The following is a 21,869-nucleotide window of genomic DNA, read 5'->3' as shown; positions in this document are numbered from 1 at the left end:
TCCGTCGTCACTCTCGGTCGCACGCGTCCCACGACAATGTCCGCATTCACGCTCTCCTCCTCCTACGCCGTCGCGAACGCGTCCGCGCTCGTCAAGAGCCGCGGCGTCAAGGTGCGCGTCGTCCGCGCGCCGTCGTCGTCGTCCCTCGTCCACCGCGCCGAGCGACTTCTCCGCCTCGCGCTTCGCGGCGTCGACGGGGTGGAGTTGAAAGGCGTCAGTTGAAGTTGAAAGGCGCCGAGGGCGGGGATTGAAAGCGAGGGATGGGCGGAGAGAGACGCCGGGAAAAGTCCTTAAGGATCGGCGTTCACCACGCCAACGCGGTCGTATGGGGACCAGTGTGCAATAGAACGCACCTTCGCGCGATCGATCGATCCGATCGAAAAGCGCCCCCCGATCGCGACGCGATCTGATCGCGCGTGTCGGAGCGATCCTCGACGCCCGCCGCTGACCCCCCCCATCATCGTTCGCCTCCGCGTATCACGCAGGCCCGCGCGTCCCGTCGCGCCGCGATCGCGCCCAAGGTGCGTCTCGCGTCCCTAAACCCGCGCGTCCCGTCCCGGTCTCCGCCCCGCCCGACCGCGTCGCCTCGAAGCGCGTCGGATCGATCAGATAGCGAGGGGAAGGAACAGATAAAACAGAAGCGACGCTTCGATCGCCGCGATTCGATTCCGCCGCGACCGATCGTCCCGGCCGCCCCTCCTCCCCCCCCCCCGCCGCCGCCGTCCCCTCACCGATCATCCAACCTCCGCCCCACCCCATCCCACGCAGGCCGCGGTCAAGGTCGGCGACGCCGCGCCGGACTTCACCCTCATGGGCCCCGGGTTCGAGCTCACGACGCTGTCGAAGCTCAAGGGCCAAAAAGTCTGCCTCGCGTTCTTCCCCGCCGCGTACAGCGGCGACGCCGACGGCGGCTGCGAGTGCCAGCTCGGCGCGCTCAAGTCAATCTCGGAGACGGACGGCGTCACTGTGCTCGGCATCTCCAAGGACACGCCGTTCACGATGGCGCCGTGGAGCGCGAAGGTTGGATTCACGTGTCTCTCCGATCCGTCGCTCGCGACGTCCGAGAAGTACGTCGGGACGTTCGACCTCGGGAAGTTCCTCGACGACATCGACGTGTCCACGAACTTCGCGCCGTACGTGACGTCGAACCGCGGGTGCGTGGTTTTGGACGAGACCGGGAAGGTCGTGTACGTGTGGAACTCGCCGGGGGAGCCCGGGATGTTGCCGGACACGACGGAGATTCAAGCCGCGCTCGGGATCGGAAAGACGAACTTCGCGTGAGCCGAGCGAGCGGCGACGACGACGACGTGAAGAGGAAGGGCGCGATCGCGACGAGCGGCGCGCGCGTGTTTTAATAACATGAAAAAGTATATGAAGAAGAAGACTCGTTCGTTCGTTCGTTCGTTCGTTCGTTCATAACACACGCGTTCTCTACACGTAGTCGTGACATGGTCACCATCCATCGGGGTATCACGTGTAAGATTAGTTGGGGCGGCCACTGGGGCAGCCGTTCGCTCGCGCCCACTGCAGCACCTCCAGGTGGCCGCCTTCCGCGGCATTAGTGCAAGTCCACTCGTCCCACGGACATCCGTTCGCTCGCGCCCACTGCAACACCTCCAGGTGGCCGCCTGCCGCGGCTCCGGAGCAAGGATCCTTGTTCCACGGGCAGCCGTTCGCGCGCGCCCACTGTAGCACCTCCAGGTGGCCGCCTTCCGCGGCTTTAGTGCAAGTAACCTCGTTCCACGGAGCGCCGTTCGCTCGCGCCCACTGTAGCACCTCCAGGTGGCCGCCTTCCGCGGCATCGCGGCAAGTCCACTCGTCCCACGGACATCCGTTCGCTCGCGCCCACTGTAGCACCTCCAGGTGGCCGCCTTTCGCGGCATCGCGGCAAGTCCGCTCGTTCCACGGACAACCGTTCGCTCGCGCCCACTGTAGCACCTCCAGGTGGCCGCCTTTCGCGGCATCGCGGCAAGTCCGCTCGTTCCACGGACAACCGTTCGCTCGCGCCCACTGTAGCACCTCCAGGTGGCCGCCTTCCGCGGCATCGCGGCAAGTCCACTCGTTCCACGGAGCGCCGTTCGCTCGCGCCCACTGTAGCACCTCCAGGTGGCCGCCTTCCGCGGCATCGCGGCAAGTCCTCACGTCCCACGGAGCGCCGTTCGCGCGCGCCCACTGCAGCACCTCCAGGTGGCCGCCTTCCGCGGCTCCGGCGCAAGTCCACTCGTCCCACGGACATCCGTTCGCTCGCGCCCACTGTAGCACCTCCAGGTGGCCGCCTTTCGCGGCATCGCGGCAAGTCCACTCGTTCCACGGACATCCGTTCGCTCGCGCCCACTGCAGCACCTCCAGGTGGCCGCCTTCCGCGGCATCGCGGCAAGTCCACTCGTTCCACGGAGCGCCGTTCGCTCGCGCCCACTGTAGCACCTCCAGGTGGCCGCCACTCGCGGCCTGGGCGCAAGTATGCGTGTTCCACGGGCACCCTCGTTCCTTCGCCCATTTCGCGACCTCCAGATTCCCATCCTCCGCGATGCACATGAACGTCTTCGCGTTCCACGGACACCCTCGCTCCTTCGCCCACGCCAGCCTGCCGACCGACCCGACGAAGTTCGGCACCCTCGCGAGCTCTCTCCTCACCGCCGCGAGGTCGTTGACCTCGCCGACGGACGACGTGAAGACGGCGTCGCGCGTGCTCCTGCTCACCAGCGCGAGCACCGCGAGGTCACCGCCGTCGAACCGCGAGAGCACGTGCTCGGTGAAGACATCTCGCGCGTCCGCGGCGAGTCGTTCCAGGAGTGGGGGCAGGGCGATATCCTCGTTCGCGTCCATCTCACCCTCGGGCGGTGCACGAGAGCGTGCGGCGGCGTTGCGGGAGTGTGGACCGGCGACAGTTTCGAGGTTCCGAGGGATGACAGACCGACGCGACGCGACGCGACGGACCGTGGAATTCGACGAGACACGTCCTTGGTTTCAAATGGGTGAAAACGCGTCGTTGACCCATTTTCTCGAAGCAGTTGACCGGCATCGGGGCGAAATTGACCGGGAAGCAGAAATGCCACCGGTCAGTCACGCCCTCTCCATCAGCTGCCCTCCTTCATGAACGCGGACTCGCCGAGCGACCGTCCCTCTTTTCGACGCGCTCTCTCGACGTGTTCGACGCGCGCCATGGGTAAGACTCAGGATGTGGTCACTCGCGAGTACACCATCAACCTCGCCAAGGCGGTCCACGGCGTCACGTTCAAGAAGCGTGCGCCCCGTGCGGTGTCTGCGGTGCGTCCTCCGGCTTTTTTTCTTCCCGCGAGCGCGCGGGATGGACGATTTCGAGCCCTAGGCATCCCGCGCGACGCGTCGCGCGCGACGCTCGCGACGCCCGCGACGCGCGCGTCGCGCCGTGGACGGCGTGCACGTCCCCACGGCGCCGATCGAGCGGTCGCATCGCGTCGCGGGCGACCGCCGCGCGCGCTCGTCCGGCCGCGTCTCTCGCCTTTTATTTCCCGCATCGTCCCGCCCACGCCGAGTCCGCCGCTGACCCCATCGCTCCGTTCTCTCGACGACCTCAGGTGAAGAAGTTCGCGCAGAAGGTCATGAAGACGTCCGACGTGCGCGTCGACGTCAAGCTCAACAAGCACATCTGGTCCAAGGGCATCCGTAACGTGCGTTCCCGCGTCGACGCCCCGTCCCCGCGCGGCATCCGTCGCTAGGGTTTGCGCTCGTTTTTTCTTCTCTCGTCGAGCCATCCACCATCCGTCGACTCGCCGCGGATCTGACGCTCGCCTCCCCCCATCCTCCGCCTCTCCTCCTCTCCAGGTGCCCCGCCGTATTCGCGTTTCCATCTCCCGCAAGCGCAACGACGACGAGGACGCGGCGGTGCGTCGAATCACCTAGCTTTCTGCGAGCTCGCCTCTCGCCCCCGCGCGCGTCGAGTCTCACCTCGCGCGAGCTGTCGCCGCCGTCGCTGACCTCTCTCACCCTTCCCCCCCGTTTCGATCCCGTCGTAACAGGAGGACCTCTACTCCTACGTGACGGTGGCTGACGAGTCCCAGGGTTTCTCCGGGCTCGGCACCAAGGTCGTGGACGACGTCTGAGCGCGCGGCGGCGGTGGGTTGTCAACTTAGTGGGGGTAAACTTTAGGGGGCCGAGTCTCCTCTCCGCGGCGTCGGGGGGTGGGCGCGGTCGCCACCAGAAAACTCTGGGCGTCGGGACGGGTGTTGTAATGCGACGGTTCCTTTCGCTCTACGTGTCGTACCGTGACGCGCGTTTCGTACGGCGTCTCTCATCACTCGCGAGCCATCGTCGTCAGTCTCAGCCCAAAAGCTCGCTCGTCCAACAACAACATCCGTTGTTCGCGTTTTCCCCAGTTCAGTTCGCGTCGCGCGAGCGCACGGACGCGATGCCGAACTCGCGCGCGTTCCTCGACATCGACCTCGACGACCACCGAGCGAAGTACGCGCGCGCGGCCGCGTTCGTGGAGGCGACGGACCTCCGCTACGGGTTCAGCAGCAAGGAGATCGCGGAGCTCGGCGGGAGCGAGAGGGCGCGCGTCGCGGAGCTGTACGAGAACGACTTCGACTGGAGCGGGAGAGGGCCTATCGAGGTCGAGCCCGCGGCGGAAGAGAGACTCGTCATCGAGCTGTACGACGACAAGGCGCCGCTGGCGGTGGAGAACTTCAAGGCGCTGTGCACGGGGGAGAAGGGCGTGAGCAAGAACTGCGGGGTGCGTCCTTCGGCTCTCCCCCCTTCGCTTCCCCCTCGGCGTTCGTTCATCGTTTCTCGTTTCCTCCGCGCTCATCAGATCGATTGACTCGTTCGTCCCCGCCCCATCCCCCACCTCCTGCTCCTCCCTCAGGTCGCGTACCACTACAAGGGCGTGCGGTTCCACCGCGTCGTGAAGGGGTTCATGATGCAGGGCGGCGACTTCGCGATGCAAAACGGCAGCGGCGGCGAATCCATCTGGGCGAAAAAGTTTAAAGACGAGAAGGACGGCTTGAAGCTCAAGCACGACGCCAGGGGCGTGCTCTCCATGGGTAACACCGGGAAGAACAGCAACGGGTCGCAGTTCTTCATCACCTTCGCGCCGTGCAAGGCGCTGGACGGGAAGCACGTCGTGTTCGGGAAGGTGATCGAGGGGTTCGGCGTGCTGGACGCGATCGAAGCGTTGGCGGCGGCGAGCGGGGGGGTCACCGAGGAGCCAACCGCGCCCGTCGTCGTCGCGGACTGCGGGGTGTTATAGCGCGGGGTGTTATAGCGCGGGGTGTTATAGCGCGGGGACCCTAGATAGCCTAGCGAGCGGAGAATGGTGTCGATGTCATCGAGTGACGTGCGGTACGGTGATACGTCAGTCGTCTTTTATCGTATTAAAACAGACAGAGTGAAGAACAGAATAGAGTCGCGCGCGGCCGTCCTCGCGGCGGCGGCGGCGAAATGAAAAATGTCGCGGGCTATTTACAAGTAGCGTACAGCGTCGTGGTCGTCAGGCGGCGTCTTCTACGCTCCGTCGTCGGCGATGTCCTCGACGATGACGTCATCGTTCGCGATCGCCTTGGTCTTCGCGCCCGCCGCGTCCGGCGTGCTCGGACCCGCGGCGACGGGCGTCGCCGCCGGAAGCGCCGCCGGCGCGTCCGCGGAGACGTCCACGACCACCTTCGCCGGCGCGCTCGGCTTCTTCGCGACGACCGTGAGAATCCCGTCCGCGACGTGCGCGCGGACGGTGCCGCGGTCGATCCGCGACGACACCGTGGTCGCGAAGCTGTATCTGCGGCGGCCGAGCGCGGTCTCGCAGTCCGCGCGCGCGCGAAGCGTCCCGTCGGCGTCGACGTCCATCGCGAAGTCTTCCGCGCGCGCGCCGGGCACGGCGCGGCGCACGAGGCACACCATCTCGTCGGCGTCGGCGTCAGCGTCGTCGGCGTTCTTCTCGTTCTTCTTCTTCTTCTTCTCAGCGTCCTCGCCGTCGGCGTCGGCGAGGAGCGGCGCGTCCGGGGAGACCGGCAGCGTCAGCGGCGACGGCGTCTCCCGGCGCACGCGGATCGTCAGCACGCCGTCGGCGCATCGCGCGGAGACCGCCGCCGCCGCGTCGCCGAGCGAGTACTCGCGCGTGAACGTCCCGCGCGTCTTCGAGACGCCCCGAACGACGAGCCGTTCCGTCGGCTTATGGCGCGTGATCTTGACGTCGCTCGCGCGGAAGCCCGGGACGTTGATGACGATGTCGCGGTCGGCGGCGGAAGCGCGCTTCTTCTCGTCTTCCTCCGCCTCCGCGGCGCCGGCGGCGACCTCGACGAGCTCCTCCGTCGGCGGAATCTTCGGGATGACGATCCGCAGGACGCCGTCGATGCACGACGCGGCGATGCCGCTCGCGTCGATGAGGCCGGAGGCCAGCGCGAGGTCGGTCTTCACGCGCGGGTGCGTCTTTGAGCGCACGCTGAGGACGCCGCCGCGCGCGCCGTTCGGTCGAGCGCAGATCTCGATTTCGGACGCGGCGACGCCCGGGACGAGCGCGGTGACGAGGTAGCCGCGATCGGTCTCGGAGATCTCGAACACGTCGTCGTCGGTGTTCTCGCCGCCGGCGTTCACGTAGTGATGAAAGAACGGATGGTCGATGAGGTTCACGTGGCGTCGGCGTCGCTGCGCCGGGCGGTGATGATGATGATGATGATGCCAGAAATCTCGCCCGAGGGCGTCGAACGGGGAGACGAAGACGTCGAAGGGTCGAGCGAAGAGCGCCATGGGGATGTTGCCTGAGTGCGTGCGGTGCTTCTTGTGCGTGTAGAGGTTCGTTTGCGTCGCCTCGAAGGGGACGGTGTGTGCGGTTCGGTTGCGGGTGTTCGCTGTGCGCGTGTGGAATGCCGCGCGATGCGAGCGTTTCCGAAACTTATCGAACCCGCCGAAACCGAACCGGCCCCCGAAACGCGCCACGAGGCGGTTTCGAAACTTCTCGATGAACGTGGACGTTCACCGAAGCGATCTTCGCGGACCTTCGTCTAAACTCGCGTTTCATCGGGGGAGCGCGAAAGGCATCTCGAGTCCAAATCGTAAAATGTAGCCTTTATATTTCTTAAAAATGGAAACGGTTCCATCGGAGAAATCCCCCACGAGAATTCGTGCGGCCACCTCACAGTTAAAGATCGAGCCCTGGTTTACCAGGACTTGCCAACCCAGCTTCAGCGATGAAGCGCGGTGAACTGACCCTTGACACCGATCAAGGGGACGTAGCTCAATTGGCAGAGCGCTCGCTTCGCATGCGAGAGGTACGGGGATCGAAGCCCTGCGTCTCCAATTACCTTTTGCTTTTCGTATGCGAACCACCCAGGCGGGCAACGCGCGCGTACTACGTGCAGGGCCAGTGCGGGCCAGCCATCGTTTTGGTGTTTCTTCGCGCGTTCCGACGTCCGCGGAAGTCAGAACGATGGAGGACGACGACACCTCGCGCCGCCCCGCGCTCGAGCCGTGGCTCCGCGACCTCGGCGAGAGCTCCGGCGTCGCGTTCGCGCGCGCGTCCCCCCGAGAGAGCGAGCACGGCCGCGGCCTCTTCGCGACGAGCGACGGCGTCGACATCGGCGACGTCGTCCTCTCCGTCCCGAAAAAGCTCGCGCTCGTCGTCCAAGCCGACCGCGGTCTCGCGCTCCCGTCCGACGGGTCCTGGCCGCGCGTGCGCGCGGGCGTCGCCGCCGCCGCGCCGGACGCGGGGAAGACGTGGGAGTTCGTCCTCGCGCGCGCCATCGTGGACGCCGTCGCCGGCGACGGCGGCGCGTTTTGGACCCAGTACGCCGGCGTCCTGCCGCCGCCCGAGAAGCTCGCGCATCCGTTCCTCCTCTCGGACGCCGAGCTCGCGTCGCTCCAGGACGACGACCTCGCGGCGGAGGGACTGAACGACGCGATGCGAATCGCCGCGCTGATGCCGGACCTCATGGACGCGATCGAGGGCGGCGAGCGCGGCGAGCACGAGACCGCGGTCGGCGCGTGGGCGCTCGCCGTCGTGCGCTCGCGAGCGATGCTCGCGGGTCTGAACACCTACGCGGTGGTGCCCTTCTTAGATCTCGCGAACCACGCGACGATACCGTCGGTGGACTACCGATGCGAGGGCGTGGAGACGCGGACGAACGGGATCGGGATCGCGCCGCAGGAGAAAGACGCGACGACGTTCGAGCTCGTCGCGCTGAAGCCGAGGAAGGCGGACGAGGAGCTGCGTCTCGCGTACACGCGAGGGCAGCTGACGTCGGCGGCGCACTTCGCGCAGTACGGGTTCGCGCCGCCGGGGGGGTCGCCGCTCGATAGGATAGACTTGATAGGCGGCGACGACGGCGGTGGGGTCGTGCGCGCGAGCGCGCGGTTGAGAGCGGCGCTGAAGCGCGCGACGAAGGCGGCGCTGACGCGGTGCGCGGGCGAAGAGGGCGGCGGGGAAAAGCACGCCGGGTGGGTCGCCGCCGCCGCGTCCGTCTCCGCCGCGTTCGGGAGCGGCGACGGCGACGGCGACGGCGACGGCGACGGCGACGGCGACGCCGCGACCGTGGAGACGCTCCTCGCGCGCGTGGGCGCGATAGAGTCTGGGTACGCCACGACCTTGGAGGACGACGAGCGCGCGCTCGACGAGATCAACGAAGCCGTCGGGGACGCGAGGGACGAGCGCGCCGGGAACATCCTCGGATTGCGCGCGGGGAAGAAGCGGCTCGCGAGACGCGTCGCGGAGCTTCTGCGCGAGCTGAGGGAGGCGTAGAGTAGTCCGGCGGCGGTGGCGGCGGCGAGGAGTACAGTATGTGAGTAAGACCGCGGTCGGCTTGGACGACGAGCGCGAGCTTTTTCGGCACGGAGAGGACGACGTCGCCGACGTCGACGCCGTCGCTCGTCGCGAAGAGGCCGCGGCCGTGCTCGCTCTCTCGGGGGGACGCGCGCGCGAACGCGACGCCGGAGCTCTCGCCGAGGTCGCGGAGCCACGGCTCGAGCGCGGGGCGCCAGCGCGAGGTGTCGTCGTCCTCCATCGTTCTGACTTCCGCGGACGTCGGAACGCGCGAAGAAACACCAAAACGATGGCTGGCCCGCACTGGCCCTGCACGTAGTACGCGCGCGTTGCCCGCCTGGGTGGTTCGCATACGAAAAGCAAAAGGTAATTGGAGACGCAGGGCTTCGATCCCCGTACCTCTCGCATGCGAAGCGAGCGCTCTGCCAATTGAGCTACGTCCCCTTGATCGGTGTCAAGGGTCAGTTCACCGCGCTTCATCGCTGAAGCTGGGTTGGCAAGTCCTGGTAAACCAGGGCTCGATCTTTAACTGTGAGGTGGCCGCACGAATTCTCGTGGGGGATTTCTCCGACTGCGCGAGCTGAGGGAGGCGTAGAGTAGTCCGGCGGCGGCGGCGGCGGCGAGGAGTATGTGAGTAGTAGTGTGATGAGTATTTGAGCAATGCTACATACGTCAGTCCCAGTATTTTATCGTGCCGTCCCACGAGCACGTCGCGACTTTCGACTGCTCCAACGGGTGCCACTCGCACCCGATCGTGACCTTGTCGTGCGCCCTGAGCGTCTTGAAAATCCTCCCGGACTTCCAGTCCCAGAAGTGGCACTTCCCCTCCGAATCGCCGGACATGATGAACCTTCCGTCCGGGGAAAAGTTCACCTGGCACGCGTACCCCGCGTTGGAGTGCCCGGTGAACCGCTTCTTCTTGTTCAGACGGAATTTATCCTTCGTGCTGTAAATCATGATCTGGTTATCGAGACTCTGGCACGCGATCCAGTTCCCGTTCGGGGACGCGGTCACCGCGGGCATCGAGTGCATCGACGGATCCGCGATGTACTTCATCGTCACGGGGATCCCAAACTCCCACACCCGCAGAGATTTGTCATCCGACGTCGTCGCGAAACGCCGGCCCTCGTCGCAAAACGTGATCGTGTTCACTGCGCCCAAGTGCTGGTCGTACTCCTGCACGACGTCCCCGGAGTTCATGTCGTACTGCAGAATCTTCTTGTCGCTCTGCGCGGCCATGAGAATGTTCTGCTTGTCCTCGTCCGGGTGCATTTTCACCGCGTACGCGATCTTGCCGGAGGTCAACGTCCGAATCACCTTTCCGGTTTCCGTGTCCCAGAGTTTTAACTTTTTATCCCACGACGACGATATGAACCGCGTGCCGTCGTTGTTGAACTGAATGTCCTTGATCGCCTTGTCGTGTCCCAAGTACGTCCGCATACACTTCCCGCTGTTGTGCACGTCCCAGATCTTGATCTTGCTGTCCAGACCCGCGCTCAGGATGAGGTGGCCGTGGTGAGGGAAAAATCGAATCGCCTGCACGCCCTTCGTGTGCCCGCTCCACGTGTGAATGCACCGCTTCGGCGCGTAGCAGTGATCGTTCTCCTTCTTCCGGTCCTTCGGCGGCGCGATCCACGCCTCGCCGGCGTAGTTCTTGAGCTCCTTCCCGTGGAAGAAGCTCCGGTCGCCGCTCTTCCCGTCGTCCTCCGCGCCCGCGCCCTCCGCGCCCTCCGCGCCCGCGGCGGCGGCGGCGTCCGTGATCTTGTTCCCATCCTCGTCCCTGATCTTCCCCCGCGCGCGCATGTTCGCCTCCCTCCGCGCGGCGTGCCACGTAACGTACTCCTTTTGCTCCTCCGTGAGGTCTGTCGTCTTCAGCGGCGGCATCGCGTCGCGCGCGGGGGCCCACGCGCTGAAATCCGGTTTCTCGCCGTCGTCGTGCGACGCCATCTCCGCGATGATCTGATCGCGCATCTTCTGCCGCTTCGCGCGGTTCATCCCGTACACCGTGTCCGCGTTCGCCTCCCTCAGCGCGTTCATGTCGCCCACGAACCCTCGCCCCGAGGGCTCCGCGGCCCACCCTTGGGCTTGGAACGTCGCGTGTTGCTCGTCGAACGTGAACTGGTTCATGCGCACCGTCTGGACGTGCCCCTGCGCGTGATTCCTCGTCGCCCTCGACACGCCGACGTCGCCGTGGACCGGGTGATGCGGGCCTTGCAGCGGCGCGTGGAGGTCTTCGTATTTAGGGTTGTGCCACATCTTCTTCTTCGCGGGATCTGCGCGAGCGAGCGAGCGGGCGTCGGGGTTAATGAATGGTCAGTGAGGAGAGAGGTGGCGAATCGAAAGAATGAAATATCAGTCGTAGTAGGGTTCCCGCGCGATCTGGAGGGGCGCGCGAGGGAGGACGCGCGCGCGCGCGGGCGGCGGCCCGCCGCGGCGGCGCGAGGCGTCCGGACCGGACGCACCTATCATCTGCGACGCCACGTTCGTCGCGACGACGATGTCCCTCCCCTGGTCGTCCGTCGTCATCGCCTTCCCCGCGACGACGACGTCCGGGGCCGCGTTCACCGATCTGGAGACGTACGTCGTCGCCGCGTCGTCGTCGTCGTCGCCGCCGCGGTCGCTGCTGCCGGAGTACTGCGCGAGCAGGTCCATGACGGCGACGGCGCGAGGATGCGGGCGCGCGCGCGCGGTGTGATGATCGACGCGTCGACCCGAGGCTCTCGTCGCGCGCGTGACGCTGTGGCGATCGGTGATCGTCCAGTCCGCGGAAAGTGCCCTTCGAAAGCCGGCCGCGGACGGTCGCGCCGCCTGCCAGGCTCGGCCGGCCTCGATAACTAAAAAGTGCAATTCGCCGTCGCGCGTCGCTGCCGCCGGCTTCGCGCGCACAGCGAGGGACGCGAGCACGCACGCGCGAATCGAATCTCCGCGCGCGCGCACTTCGTCCGTCGAGAGCGCGCGGGTCGCGTCTGGCATCCCTCGGGGGCGTCGCGAGTCGACGCGCGAGCGCGTTCGCGGGCGGCGGGATTCGCGCGTCGATCACCGATCGAGGCTCCAACCGAACGAAACCCTCGATTCGCAGGGTTCGTTAGGTCACCGCCGACGCGCGAGGCGACGCGCGAGGCGAGGCTCGCGCGCTCCGACGCGAGCGGGCTCGAGCGTCGCGCTCGCGTCGGAGCTCGCGTCGCGTAGCGCGCGCGGCGCGTCGGCGCGATGCTCGGCGCCTCGGCGATGGCGTCGACGACCGCCCCGACGCGCGTCGCGCGCGGCGGTGGGGCGGCGGCAGGCGAAATGGGCGCCGCGGTGCGCCCGCTGCGGCGCGGCGCGTCCGCGTGGGGCGCGCGAAGGCGCGCGCGCGGACGCGTCGTCGCCGCCGCGACCGCGCCGCGCGACGACGACGCGGAAGACGCCGAGGTGGACGACGCGTCGCGACGCGAGGAGGCGGACCGCCGTCGCGCGCGAGCGACGATCCTGTCCGCCGGCGCGAACGGCAGAGCGGGAAGCGCGTCGACGATGAATTGGAGCCTCCTGGGCCGCGCCGGGCAGGCCGCGGTCGTGACCGCGGCGACGATGTTCGCCGGCGCGGGCGTCGCGCACGCGGGAACAACGATCAAGGAGGAGACCGCGCGAGGCGGCGCGGGGACGTCGTCCGCGGCGGTCGCCAACCGCGGGGGGCGTCTTGGGACGAGCGGCGGCGCGACGGATCTGGGAATGCTTCTCGCGGACGCGTCGCCGGAGGAGGAAGAGGCGCGGCTGAAGAAGCTCGCGGAGATTCGAAGGATCAAAGCCGAGCGCGCGAAGTCGCTGCAGAAGGGGAAGAAGTCCGCGTCCGCCGACGCGGCGGCTTTCGACGACCTCGACGATTTCGACGACGACGACGACGACGAAGACGTCGCGGCGTCGAAGAAGAAGGGCAAGTCGAAGAAAGGAAAACGCGGCGCCGGGGCTTCGCCGGGGGAGAAGAAGATGACCGCCGCGGAGGAGAAGAAAGCCGCGCGGATCGCCGCGGCGAAGGAGAGGGCGTTCCAGATGGCGCTCGAGCGCGAGCGCGCGGCGATGGGGATCGGCGCGGAGGAGGAGGCTGCGTCGCCGCGCGCCGCCGCCGCCGCGTCGGGCGCGGCGGACGCGGCGGCGGCGGAGGAGGGCGTCCTCGTCAGCAACGCCGTCGCCGCGCCCGCGGAGAAGAAGAAGGGCAAGGGACTGAAACTCCCGAGAATGCCCGGCGTCGGCGGGAAAGGCGGCGGCGATAAGGTGGCCGTCGGCGGCGCGGGGACGGAGGAGGGCGGCGGGCAAAACAACGCGGTGACGAAGTTCATGAAAAAGCTCGGCCTCGGCGGCCCTCGGTTCGTTCGAAACGTGAACCTCGCGTACGTCCGCGACCCGTTCGCGGTGAAAGGGACGACGTACAGGCCGACGGAGTGCTCGTACAACGGCTTCTACGCCCTGTGCGAAACCAGAAGGGTCACGAGGGTGGAGTACATGCCGAACATGAACTCGGTGAAATTTTTCCTGAGGGACACGGACGAGGTGTTCTACGCCAACCTGCCGTACGACCCGACGTTGTACACGATGATGATCTCCAAAGGGATCGACATCGTGTCGAGGCAGTACACCCCGATCGAGCTGTTCATTCGCACGACGTTCAACGTCTTCACTCCCGTCATCCTGACCTGGTTCATGTGGCAGCTCTACTACGAGATGCAAAACGACAGCACGGAAGGGACGGACCTGCAGAACACCGGCACCGCGAAGACGTACGAGTCGCAGCCGCGGACGGGAATGACGATGAAAGACATCGCGGGCATCGACGTCGTGCGGGAGGAGATGAACGAGCTGATCGCGTACTTGCGCGACTACCAAAAGTTTGTCGCCGCGGGGGCGGTGATCCCCGCGGGCGTCCTCCTGTGCGGCCCGCCCGGCACGGGGAAGACGCTCCTCGCGCGGTGTCTCGCCGGCGAGGCGAACGTCCCGTTCTTCGCCGTCGCGGGCACGGAGTTCATGGAGATGTTCGTCGGCGTCGGCGCGGCGAGGATCCGGAACTTGTTCCAGCAGGCGAGGGCGGTCCGGCCGTGCATCGTCTTCATCGACGAGTTTGACTCGGTCGCCGTGCGAAGAAAAGACGCGTCGCAGGCGGAGCAAGGGAACGACGAGCAAGTCGCGACGATCAACCAGCTCCTGACCGAGATGGACGGCTTCGGCGGGAACAGCGGCGTCATGATCTTCGCGGCGACGAACCGCCCGCACGTGATCGACCCGGCGTTGATTCGCCCCGGGCGCTTCGACCGCGTCATCGAGATGCCGCTTCCGAACCGAAGCGCGCGGATCGACATCATCAAACTTCACGCGTCGTACGATCAAATCAAGGAGCACATCGACCCGGATCTGGACTACGAGTACGTCGCGAAGCAGACCGCGGGGTTCACGGGCGCGGACTTGGAGAACTTGGTTCGAACGACCGCGCTGAGAGCGGCGCCCATGGCGACGAAGGACAGCGGCCGCCTCGCCGACCTCGGCATGTTCTTGAACATCATCGACGAGATTCGACGGAGCAACGTGTTCAAGGCGACCGGGCAAGGCACGATCGGGGACCAGGACGAGATCCAGGAGAACGAGAAGATCCGCGCGATGAACCCGTACCTGCGCGACACCGTGTGCACGTACTTTGCCGCGCAGACGCTCACGGCGATGCTCGCGCCAAACTTTGACGAGATCGCCAAAGTTAAGGTCTTCGCCGGCGGCGAGGCGTCCGGGCAGATCGTGTACGTCCCCGACGAGATCGGCGCCGACGGCAACGCCGCGGTGAAGTTACGGCAGTGGTACGAGAGCAAGATGACCGTCCTCGTCGCCGGGCAGATGGCGGAGCGGTACCTCTACGGCCCCGACAACGTCAGCGAGTTTGGCACCGTGGACATGAAGGAGGCGACGGCGATGGCGTGCGAGATGGTGATGATGCACGGGTGGTCCGACCTCGGCCCGCTGTGCGTGTTACAGGACCTCTCGAACGAGGAGAAGTACCTAAACCAAGGGAAGAAGAGCTCGAAGAGCAACGGCATGCAGCGGAGCCCTGGGAAGATGATTGGGATCCCGCCCGGAAAGTCCATCGTCGGCTTGCGAGACCGCGTGATCAAACCGGAGGAGCAGACGTTGTTCGCGCTCGGCGTGTCCGACGAGATGGACCTCCTCATCGCGAACGAGGTTCGCAAGCTGTACGTCAAAGCGTGCCAGCGCGCGGTCGCGATCATGCACGACCCGAAAGGGACGGAGATGCTCTTCTCCATTCGCGAGGCGCTCGCGACGACGAAGGAGATCAACGGGCGGAACTTGATGCGCGTCTTCGACAAGGCGGGGTTACAGCGCGTGGATAACTTCTCCACGATGGACCTTCGCTGGGGCGAGGACACGGGCCTGTTCTGGGACGACTTCATCAACTCCGTCTGGGGCGACGACCCGAAGAAGGGCCGGTTCTGGACCGAAATCTCGAGGCAGTGGCGAAAGATGACCGACCGGGAGGCGATGACGGCGGCATCGCTGTACCCCGCGGATGGCTCCCCGAGCGACGACGCCGCCCCGGAGTGGATGCGAGACTGGTTCATGCAGCGCCCCGAGCTCGAGGACGCGAAGCAGATGGCGTACGCCCCGCCGAAGGTTCTCGCGGGCGTTCGAGCGACGCAAGAGGCTGGCGGCGTGGACGTGTCCGAGCTCGGCGTCGCCGCGGAGAAGACGTCCGCGGCGTGGAAGAAGGAGGAGGAGCAGTGGCTCGAGGAGAACGAGGGGAAGGACTTGGGCGAGGACGTGGAGGCGCGGCTCAGGGCGAAGGATAAGTTGTACGCGCAGGGGTTCGACAACGTCAGGTTCGTGGGCGAGGAGGGCGAGGTCGAGGACGAGGACGCGTCGGAATCGGAGGAGGGCGCCGACGGCGGCGCGGAGAAGTCTCCGTAGCTCTGTTGTGTTCGAATCGATCGAGTTTTACAATACGCGCGAACGGACGCGGACGCACCCTTCCTTTTCTCCAGCAACAGTACCTACGACTTTTTCCACGTGCAGTGCGCGCCGCACGCGCCGTCCGTGCCCGTCAAACCGCCGTTATCCCACCCCATGCCGCTGTGCCGCCAGTCAAACTCCGGCGCGACGCGCGGCTTCTCTCCGTTGACGTACGTGTCGTTGTAAACTTGCCGTCCCTTGAATTCGTACTTCCCAGTCGACGCGTCCTTCGTCGAGCGCGCGCCGTTCGCATCCAGCATCGCGATCGCGTCCGCCTTGGCCAACTTCACCGCGTCGCGCGTCCCCGTGATCGTCAGCGTCGACATGATCCCCTTGCGGACGCTCCCCGTCTTCATCTTCCCCTCGGTGATTCGCAGCCGCGCGCCCGTTTTCGTCGCGATGGCTTTGACGCCGTCGCCGCGGAGGATCGAGATCTTGTGCTGCGGGAACTCCATCGACTCCGACGCGATGTCCGCCGCCTTGACGCGTTTGGCGTCGTTCGCGGGGGCGTCGCCGCCGCCTTTGTCGTCGCCGGCGCTGATCTCCGGCTCGCTGCGAGGGAAGGACGCGAGGCGACGAGATGGACGCGTTCAGTCGACGGGAACGAGGGAACGCGAGAGGGAAGGACGAGCGAACGAACGAATAATGAACGCGTTCGCTCGCGGGCGACGAGAGCGCACGCACGTCGCCCCCGGCCTCAGCAGATGCAGCGTCCCGTCCGGGGAGATCCAGCAGTAGTTCCCGGCTCTGTCGTACCACCCGCCGCCGTAGGCGACGTACTTGGACGCCTCCGGCGGCGTCTCCGGCTCGAGCGCGCGCTTCGTCGACGTCCCCGCGGGCGCGTCGTCGCGTTCCCTTTCCCCGCCGGCCTCTCCGTCTCCTCCCCGCGCCGGCGCGGTCGTCGCCTCCGCGGGCTCGAGGACGATCTCGCCTCCGGCGGCGTCGTCGCCGTCGCCGTCGCTCGCGCCTTCGCTGTCGCTGCCGTAGTCCGCGACGAGGATGCCCATCGCGCACGTCGACGGGGGCGCTCGAAGGTGTGACGACGGGGGCGGCAGGAATCCGTCGACAGTAGGCGCCGCGCGAGCCGCGGTCGGCGCGGCGGAGCTCTTCTCCAGCTCTTCTCGCGACTCTGAGCGCGCTCGTCGTTCGAACGGCCGCGGAGTTGAACGGGTCCCGCGCGCGCTCGGTGGCCATACCGCCGGCACCGCCGCGCGATCGGCGCACCGCCCGGAGCTGGCATCGCGCACACGCGGCGTCGCCAGGCGAGCCCGACGCGCGTTCCTCGCGGACGCCCGAGACGTCGCGCGGCGCGAGATCGCGCGAGCGGAGACGGCCGCTAGCAGATAGCAGATCTCGAGGCGACGCGAAACTCGAGCCGAGGCGTTCGATCGAACCGACGCGCGCGGCGGTCGATCTCCCTCCGCTCGGCATGGGCGTCGCGCCCGGCGGCGCGAGCGCGATCTCCGCGTCGTCCCCGACCGCGATGCGCGCGCGAGGCTTCGCCGGGATCGTCTCCTCCGAGTCCGCGGCCGTGATGGCCGTGATGCGTCAGAACGCGAAGTTTTCGATCGCGACCGGGTACGGATACGACGACGCGGACGCGCCGGACGACCCTCTGCTCGAGGAGTTCAAAGCCATGCGGCGCAAGCTGTTCACGTGGAAGGACTGGAACGTCATCCCGCCGATCGAGTACCTCGCGCCGTTCCTCAGGACGATTCGAAGCGTGGAGACGTCCGGGCCGATCACCGGCGTCGCGCTCGGCGCGGTCTTAAAAGTCCTGAAGCACGGTCTCATCGACGTCGCCAACGCGCACGCCGCGGACGCGATGCATGCGGTCGCGGACGCGGTGACGCTCTGCCGCTTCGAAGCCACGGACGCGGACCACGACGACGTGGTGTTATCCAAGATCCTCCACGTCCTCCTCGAGTGCGTGACGTGCCCGGCCGGGCGGCTTCTGAGCGACGACGACGTCTGCAACGTCGTGCAGGCGTGCTACCGCATAGGGCACCAGTCCGGGAAGGAGTCCGCGCTGATGCGGAACTTGTCCAGGCACATCCTTCGCGAGATCGTGCACGCCGTGTTTAAAGGGCTGCCGGAGATGGACGGCCTGCGCGCGAGCGACGCGAGCGAGGACGGCGCGGGGACGACGCCGGGGCGAGCGCATCACATCGAAGGGAAACCTCCGCCGTCGCCGTCGAAACAGCCGGCGGCGGCGGCGGCGCTCGCGGAGGGGCAACCTCCCGCGCCCGCGCCGCCGACGGAGCAAGGCCCCGGCGCGGCGACGGACGCCGCGCCGCGGTCGCCCACACACGCCGGAGGGCACGCGGCGGATACCGAGCGCGAGCGCGCCGACCTCGGCGGGCACGACGCGGAGCTCGACGGAGGGCCCGCCGGGGAGCCGTTCGGTCTGATGTGCGTCTTGGAGATCTTCCGCTTCAGCGTCTCGTTCGTCTCGCTCGAGCGCGACGCGGACGAGAACGCCGAGGGCGCGTGCGCGTTCGGGCTGCAGCTCGTCCTCGCGTCGCTCGAGTCGTCGGGGGATCACTTCGCGAGGCACGCGCCGCTGTTGGAGCTCGTGCAGGACGACCTGTGCCGCGCGGTGCTCTCCGTCGCGCCCGCGGGGCATCCGTCGACGCTCGCCGCCGTCGCCGCGGTGATCCTCCAGCTGTACCTCGTGATGCACTCGCACCTCAAGCTTCAGCTCGAGGCGTTTCTGCGCATGGTGTTGCTCCCGCTGGGCGAGGGCGCGGGCGGCGTCCCGATGGAGTCGCAGAGGATCGCGCTCGAGTGCCTCGTGGACCTGTGCCGGCAACCGAATTTCGTGCCCGACGTCTACCTAAACTTCGACTGCGACATGGAGCGCGCGAACGTGTTCGAGGAGCTCACGACCATCTTGTCTCGCAACGCGTTCCCGCCGCAGGGCGGGGTCCTGAACCCGACGCATCTGCTCGCGCTGGAGGGGCTCCTCGCCGTCGTCGGCGGCATCGCGGAACGCAGCGTCACCGCGCCGCCGGTGCGCGAGTGCGCGTCGACGCCGTCGTCGGATCTCGCGGGGGGTCCCAACGCGACGTACGCGGACATCTGGAGCGAGATGGGCTCGGGGAAGGCGAGGCCCGTCGCGGACGCGGGGTTGAAACGCGCGACGGCGTTGCGACGCGCGCGGCATCTGAAGCGACGGCTGTTGACGTGCGCGGAGCACTTCAATCGGTCGATGAAGAAGGGTCTCGCGTACACGCAGGAGATCAAGCTTCTTCCGGACCCGCTCGAGCCGACCGCGGTCGCGCGGTTCCTGAGGTACACCCCGGGGCTGGACAAAGAGGTCGTCGGCGAGTACCTCGGCGATCACAAGGACTTCAACGTGTCGGTGTTGAAACAGTACGCGGACATATTCAACTTCAAAGGCGTGACCCTGGACAAGGCGTTGCGGTCGTTTCTGGACGGATTCAAGCTCCCCGGCGAGGCGCAGAAAATCTCGAGGATACTCGAGGTGTTCGCCGCGCGCTACTACGGCGCGAACCCGGACGCGGTCGCGGACGCGGACAGCGCGTACGTCCTGTCGTATTCGATCATCATGTTAAACACGGATCAGCACAACCCGCAGGTGAAGCGGAAGATGACGCTGGAGCAGTTCGTCCGCAACAACCGCGGCACCAACGGCGGCGAGGACTGGCCGAGAGAGACGCTCGAGTCCATATTCGACGGGATCGTCGAGGACGAGATCAAACTCACAGACGAGTCCGCGCCGACGTTGACGCCGTCGCGGTGGGTGGACATGATGCGCGCGTGCGGAGACGGCAAAGGGAGGATGCTGCAAATCCCCGAGGCGGACGAGGCGGTGCTCTACGACGCGGACCTCTTCGCCATCGTGTGGTCCCCCACCGTCGCCGCGACGTCGATCGTGTTCGACCACGCGGTGGACGAGAGCGTCTTGAAGGAAGCCCTGGACGGGTTCTTAGGGATCGCGCGCGTCGCGGGGCACCACAAACTGTGCGACGTGATGGACCACCTCGTGTCGACGCTGTGTAAGTTCGCGGCGCCGCCGTATCTTCGCGGCGACGGCGGCGGCGGCGGCGGCGGCGGCGGGTCGTCGTCGTCGTCGTCCTCCTCCGCGACGTCGAAGAGAGCGTCCGTGCGATTCGGCGAGGACGATAAAGCGCGAACCGCGGCGGTGACCGCGTTCACGGTCGCGAACCGGTACGGCGACTCCCTCCGCGGGGGGTGGCGTCACTTGCTCGACCTCGTCGTGCGCCTGCAAAAGCTCGGTTTGCTCTCGGAAAAAGTCCGAACCGGTCTCGGCGTGGACGAGCGAGACGGCGGGACGATGCGCGCGTTCGACGGCGGCAAAGCGTCGACGTCGAAACCGGACGCGAAGCTCGCGAAGAAGTCGTCCGCCTCGAGCAGTTTCTTCCGGTTCTTGAGCCTGGACGCGGACTACTACGGCGGCGCCGCCGCAGAGGCGCCGCTCACGGAGGCGGAAAAAGCCGCGGAGGAGCGCGCGATTCGATGCGTCGACGCGTGCCGCGTCGACGAAGTCTTCGCGGACAACTCGAAGTTTTTGGAACCAGAGGCGTTGCTTCACCTCGTCCGCGCGCTGACGTCGGCGGGCGGCCCATCGCGCGGCAACGCGACGGAGAGCAACCCGGGAACGCCGAGCGGCGCGGCGGCGTCGCCCGCCGGCGGCGGCGCCGGCGCCGGGCTCGTCGTCGCCGGCCCCGAGGACGAGGACGTCGCGCTCTTCTGCCTCGACGTCCTCGTCGGCGTGACGCTGCGCAACAAAGACCGCGCGAAGGCGCTCCTGCCGCACGTGTACGGGTACCTGCGGATCGTCGTGCAGAGCGCGAAGGCGCCGTCGCCGCTCGTCGAGCGCGCGATTTTCGAGCTCGTGCGCGTCTGCCGCCGGCTCCTCCCCGTCTCGGACGATTTAAATCTCTCGGACGAGCTCCTGGACTCGCTGCGGTTGATGTTCGCGCTCGAGCCCGCGGTCGCGGACGCGTTCATCGAACGCATCGCGCGCGAGCTCTGCGTCCTCGTCTCCGTCGCGGCGGATAAGGTGAGGACGCAGAAAGGGTGGGACACGATTTGTAAACTCCTGATGGCGTCGGCGCGGCACCCCGACGCCGCCGCGCACGGGTTCAGCGCGCTGTCTCGGATCATGGGCGCGGCGGTCGCCTCGGAGGATGGAGCCGCCGAGGGCGCCTCCGCGGCGACCCCGGCGGCGGCGACCGCCGAGGGCGCGATCGTCGAGAGCCGCGTCCGCCCGTGGAACGTCAAGTCGTTCGTCGAAGCCGCCGCCGCGTTCGTCGACGCGACGCAAGGCGGCGACGCGCGATCGATCGCGGCCATCTCCTTGCTCTCCTCCGCGTGCGCGTCCATGTGCGCGTGGTGCCAGGGCGACGACGCCGTCGAGACCGCGCTCGCGTTCGCGTCGCTGACGTCCCCGCAGGGCGCGTCGCCGCCGCCGCCGGAGCAGGCGGTGACGTCGCTGCGCGCGCACGCGTTGCTCGGGCCGTGGAACGACGTCGTCGGCGAGCTTCGACGCGTCGGCGAGAGCGAATCGCGCGCGGGCGTGCGCGACGACGCGCTTTTGACGCTGCAGAGGGTGTTACTCGCCGCGGAGGGGTTACACGCGCCGCCGACGCACTGGATGATGCTCATCGACGGCGCGCTGCTTCCGATGGCGGCCGCGCTCGGGGAGCGGTGCCGCGCGGCGGGCGCGGGGCGGACGCCCGCCGCGGCGGAGGCGCGCGTCGCGGCGGAGCGCACCGCGCGCATCGGCGTGGGCGTCGTCGCGAAGACGTTTCTGCAGTACCTCGGAGGGATGCTGTCCGCGGCGACGCCGACGCAGTTCGCGACGACGTGGCACGCGATCTTGGACGCCATGGAGAAGCTTCTGAAGCACGCGAAGAGCGAGGAGCTGCAGGAGGCGGTTCCGGAGGCGGTGAAGAACATGCTTCTGGTGATGTCCGCGAGCGGCGCGCTCGCGCCGGGGGCGCCGGAGGGGTTGTGGGAGAATACGTGGAAGAGGGCGGCGGCGATCGACGCGGGGTTGACGCCGTCAATCGTCGGCGCGAAGGGATGAAGGGACGAGCGGCGGCGGAGACGCGGACGCCGCGCCGGTCGGTTTGAATACACGTATAAAAAAACGCCAAGCTTTTCCCTTTCTGGT

General features: G+C 67.3%; 11 protein-coding genes across 11 annotated transcripts; 6 read left to right on the top strand and 5 right to left on the bottom strand.

Annotated features, from left to right (window-relative positions):
* The first annotated feature begins 21 nt into the window (after positions 1 to 21).
* On the top strand, positions 22 to 1,299 carry MICPUCDRAFT_50517 (uncharacterized protein). The gene is made up of 3 exons (XM_003055598.1): positions 22 to 111; positions 486 to 521; positions 769 to 1,299. The coding sequence occupies exons 1-3, from the start codon at positions 37 to 39 to the stop codon at positions 1,279 to 1,281; spliced, it is 624 nt and encodes a 207-aa protein (XP_003055644.1). The 5' UTR covers positions 22 to 36; the 3' UTR covers positions 1,282 to 1,299.
* A 183-nt stretch (positions 1,300 to 1,482) lies between these two features.
* MICPUCDRAFT_61597 (uncharacterized protein) lies at positions 1,483 to 2,861 on the bottom strand (the record flags this gene model as incomplete). The annotated part of the gene is made up of 1 exon (XM_003055057.1): positions 1,483 to 2,861. Exon 1 carries the CDS (start codon positions 2,824 to 2,826, stop codon positions 1,483 to 1,485), a length of 1,344 nt encoding a protein of 447 aa, XP_003055103.1. The 5' UTR covers positions 2,827 to 2,861.
* A 271-nt stretch (positions 2,862 to 3,132) lies between these two features.
* MICPUCDRAFT_24390 (uncharacterized protein) lies at positions 3,133 to 4,232 on the top strand. Its single transcript, XM_003055597.1, has 4 exons — positions 3,133 to 3,267; positions 3,558 to 3,650; positions 3,805 to 3,864; positions 3,999 to 4,232. Exons 1-4 carry the CDS (start codon positions 3,163 to 3,165, stop codon positions 4,080 to 4,082), a joined length of 342 nt encoding a protein of 113 aa, XP_003055643.1. The 5' UTR covers positions 3,133 to 3,162; the 3' UTR covers positions 4,083 to 4,232.
* A 380-nt stretch (positions 4,233 to 4,612) lies between these two features.
* On the top strand, positions 4,613 to 5,227 carry MICPUCDRAFT_8202 (uncharacterized protein; the record flags this gene model as incomplete). Its single annotated transcript, XM_003055596.2, has 2 exons — positions 4,613 to 4,711; positions 4,844 to 5,227. Coding segments are annotated over 2 exons (483 nt in total), but the record flags the coding sequence as incomplete, so codon positions are not given.
* Positions 5,228 to 5,326: 99 nt separating this feature from the next.
* On the bottom strand, positions 5,327 to 6,811 carry MICPUCDRAFT_50513 (uncharacterized protein). The gene has a single exon (XM_003055056.1). The coding sequence runs from the start codon at positions 6,715 to 6,717 to the stop codon at positions 5,482 to 5,484; it is 1,236 nt and encodes a 411-aa protein (XP_003055102.1). The 5' UTR covers positions 6,718 to 6,811; the 3' UTR covers positions 5,327 to 5,481.
* A 585-nt stretch (positions 6,812 to 7,396) lies between these two features.
* Positions 7,397 to 8,704, top strand: MICPUCDRAFT_50512 (uncharacterized protein; the record flags this gene model as incomplete). Its single annotated transcript, XM_003055595.1, has 1 exon — positions 7,397 to 8,704. The coding sequence occupies one exon, from the start codon at positions 7,397 to 7,399 to the stop codon at positions 8,702 to 8,704; it is 1,308 nt and encodes a 435-aa protein (XP_003055641.1).
* A 653-nt stretch (positions 8,705 to 9,357) lies between these two features.
* MICPUCDRAFT_50511 (uncharacterized protein) lies at positions 9,358 to 11,377 on the bottom strand (the record flags this gene model as incomplete). The annotated part of the gene is made up of 2 exons (XM_003055055.1): positions 9,358 to 10,998; positions 11,188 to 11,377. The coding sequence occupies 2 exons, from the start codon at positions 11,375 to 11,377 to the stop codon at positions 9,398 to 9,400; spliced, it is 1,791 nt and encodes a 596-aa protein (XP_003055101.1). The 3' UTR covers positions 9,358 to 9,397.
* A 182-nt stretch (positions 11,378 to 11,559) lies between these two features.
* On the bottom strand, positions 11,560 to 13,038 carry MICPUCDRAFT_61588 (uncharacterized protein; the record flags this gene model as incomplete). Its single annotated transcript, XM_003055054.1, has 1 exon — positions 11,560 to 13,038. One exon carries the CDS (start codon positions 13,036 to 13,038, stop codon positions 11,560 to 11,562), a length of 1,479 nt encoding a protein of 492 aa, XP_003055100.1.
* Positions 13,039 to 13,480: 442 nt separating this feature from the next.
* On the top strand, positions 13,481 to 14,707 carry MICPUCDRAFT_1627 (uncharacterized protein; the record flags this gene model as incomplete). Its single annotated transcript, XM_003055594.1, has 2 exons — positions 13,481 to 14,275; positions 14,330 to 14,707. Coding segments are annotated over 2 exons (1,173 nt in total), but the record flags the coding sequence as incomplete, so codon positions are not given.
* Positions 14,708 to 15,744: 1,037 nt separating this feature from the next.
* Positions 15,745 to 16,710, bottom strand: MICPUCDRAFT_50509 (uncharacterized protein; the record flags this gene model as incomplete). Its single annotated transcript, XM_003055053.1, has 2 exons — positions 15,745 to 16,255; positions 16,388 to 16,710. The coding sequence occupies 2 exons, from the start codon at positions 16,708 to 16,710 to the stop codon at positions 15,745 to 15,747; spliced, it is 834 nt and encodes a 277-aa protein (XP_003055099.1).
* A 476-nt stretch (positions 16,711 to 17,186) lies between these two features.
* Positions 17,187 to 21,852, top strand: MICPUCDRAFT_31003 (uncharacterized protein; the record flags this gene model as incomplete). Its single annotated transcript, XM_003055593.1, has 5 exons — positions 17,187 to 19,744; positions 19,826 to 20,299; positions 20,357 to 20,867; positions 20,949 to 21,176; positions 21,234 to 21,852. The coding sequence occupies 5 exons, from the start codon at positions 17,187 to 17,189 to the stop codon at positions 21,780 to 21,782; spliced, it is 4,320 nt and encodes a 1,439-aa protein (XP_003055639.1). The 3' UTR covers positions 21,783 to 21,852.
* Between the last annotated feature and the right edge of the window lie 17 nt (positions 21,853 to 21,869).

The sequence above is a fragment of the Micromonas pusilla genome (assembly GCF_000151265.4).
Source record: "Micromonas pusilla CCMP1545 genomic scaffold MICPUCscaffold_1, whole genome shotgun sequence".
Lineage (NCBI taxonomy): Eukaryota > Viridiplantae > Chlorophyta > Mamiellophyceae > Mamiellales > Mamiellaceae > Micromonas > Micromonas pusilla.
The sequence above is the reverse complement of the archived record's forward strand: the minus strand, read 5'-3'. Positions and strand labels throughout refer to the sequence as shown.

Coding starts and splice junctions, on each gene's coding strand:
- MICPUCDRAFT_24390 (XM_003055597.1), top strand. CDS start 3,163: ATGGGTAAGACTCAGGATGTGGTCACTCGCGAGTACACCATCAACCTC. Junction 3,268..3,557: donor CGCCCCGTGCGGTGTCTGCG/GTGCGTCCTCCG, acceptor CGACGACCTCAG/GTGAAGAAGTTCGCGCAGAA. Junction 3,865..3,998: donor ACGACGACGAGGACGCGGCG/GTGCGTCGAATC, acceptor CCGTCGTAACAG/GAGGACCTCTACTCCTACGT.
- MICPUCDRAFT_50513 (XM_003055056.1), bottom strand. CDS start 6,717: ATGGCGCTCTTCGCTCGACCCTTCGACGTCTTCGTCTCCCCGTTCGAC.
- MICPUCDRAFT_50517 (XM_003055598.1), top strand. CDS start 37: ATGTCCGCATTCACGCTCTCCTCCTCCTACGCCGTCGCGAACGCGTCC. Junction 112..485: donor TCAAGAGCCGCGGCGTCAAG/GTGCGCGTCGTC, acceptor CGTATCACGCAG/GCCCGCGCGTCCCGTCGCGC. Junction 522..768: donor GCGCCGCGATCGCGCCCAAG/GTGCGTCTCGCG, acceptor CATCCCACGCAG/GCCGCGGTCAAGGTCGGCGA.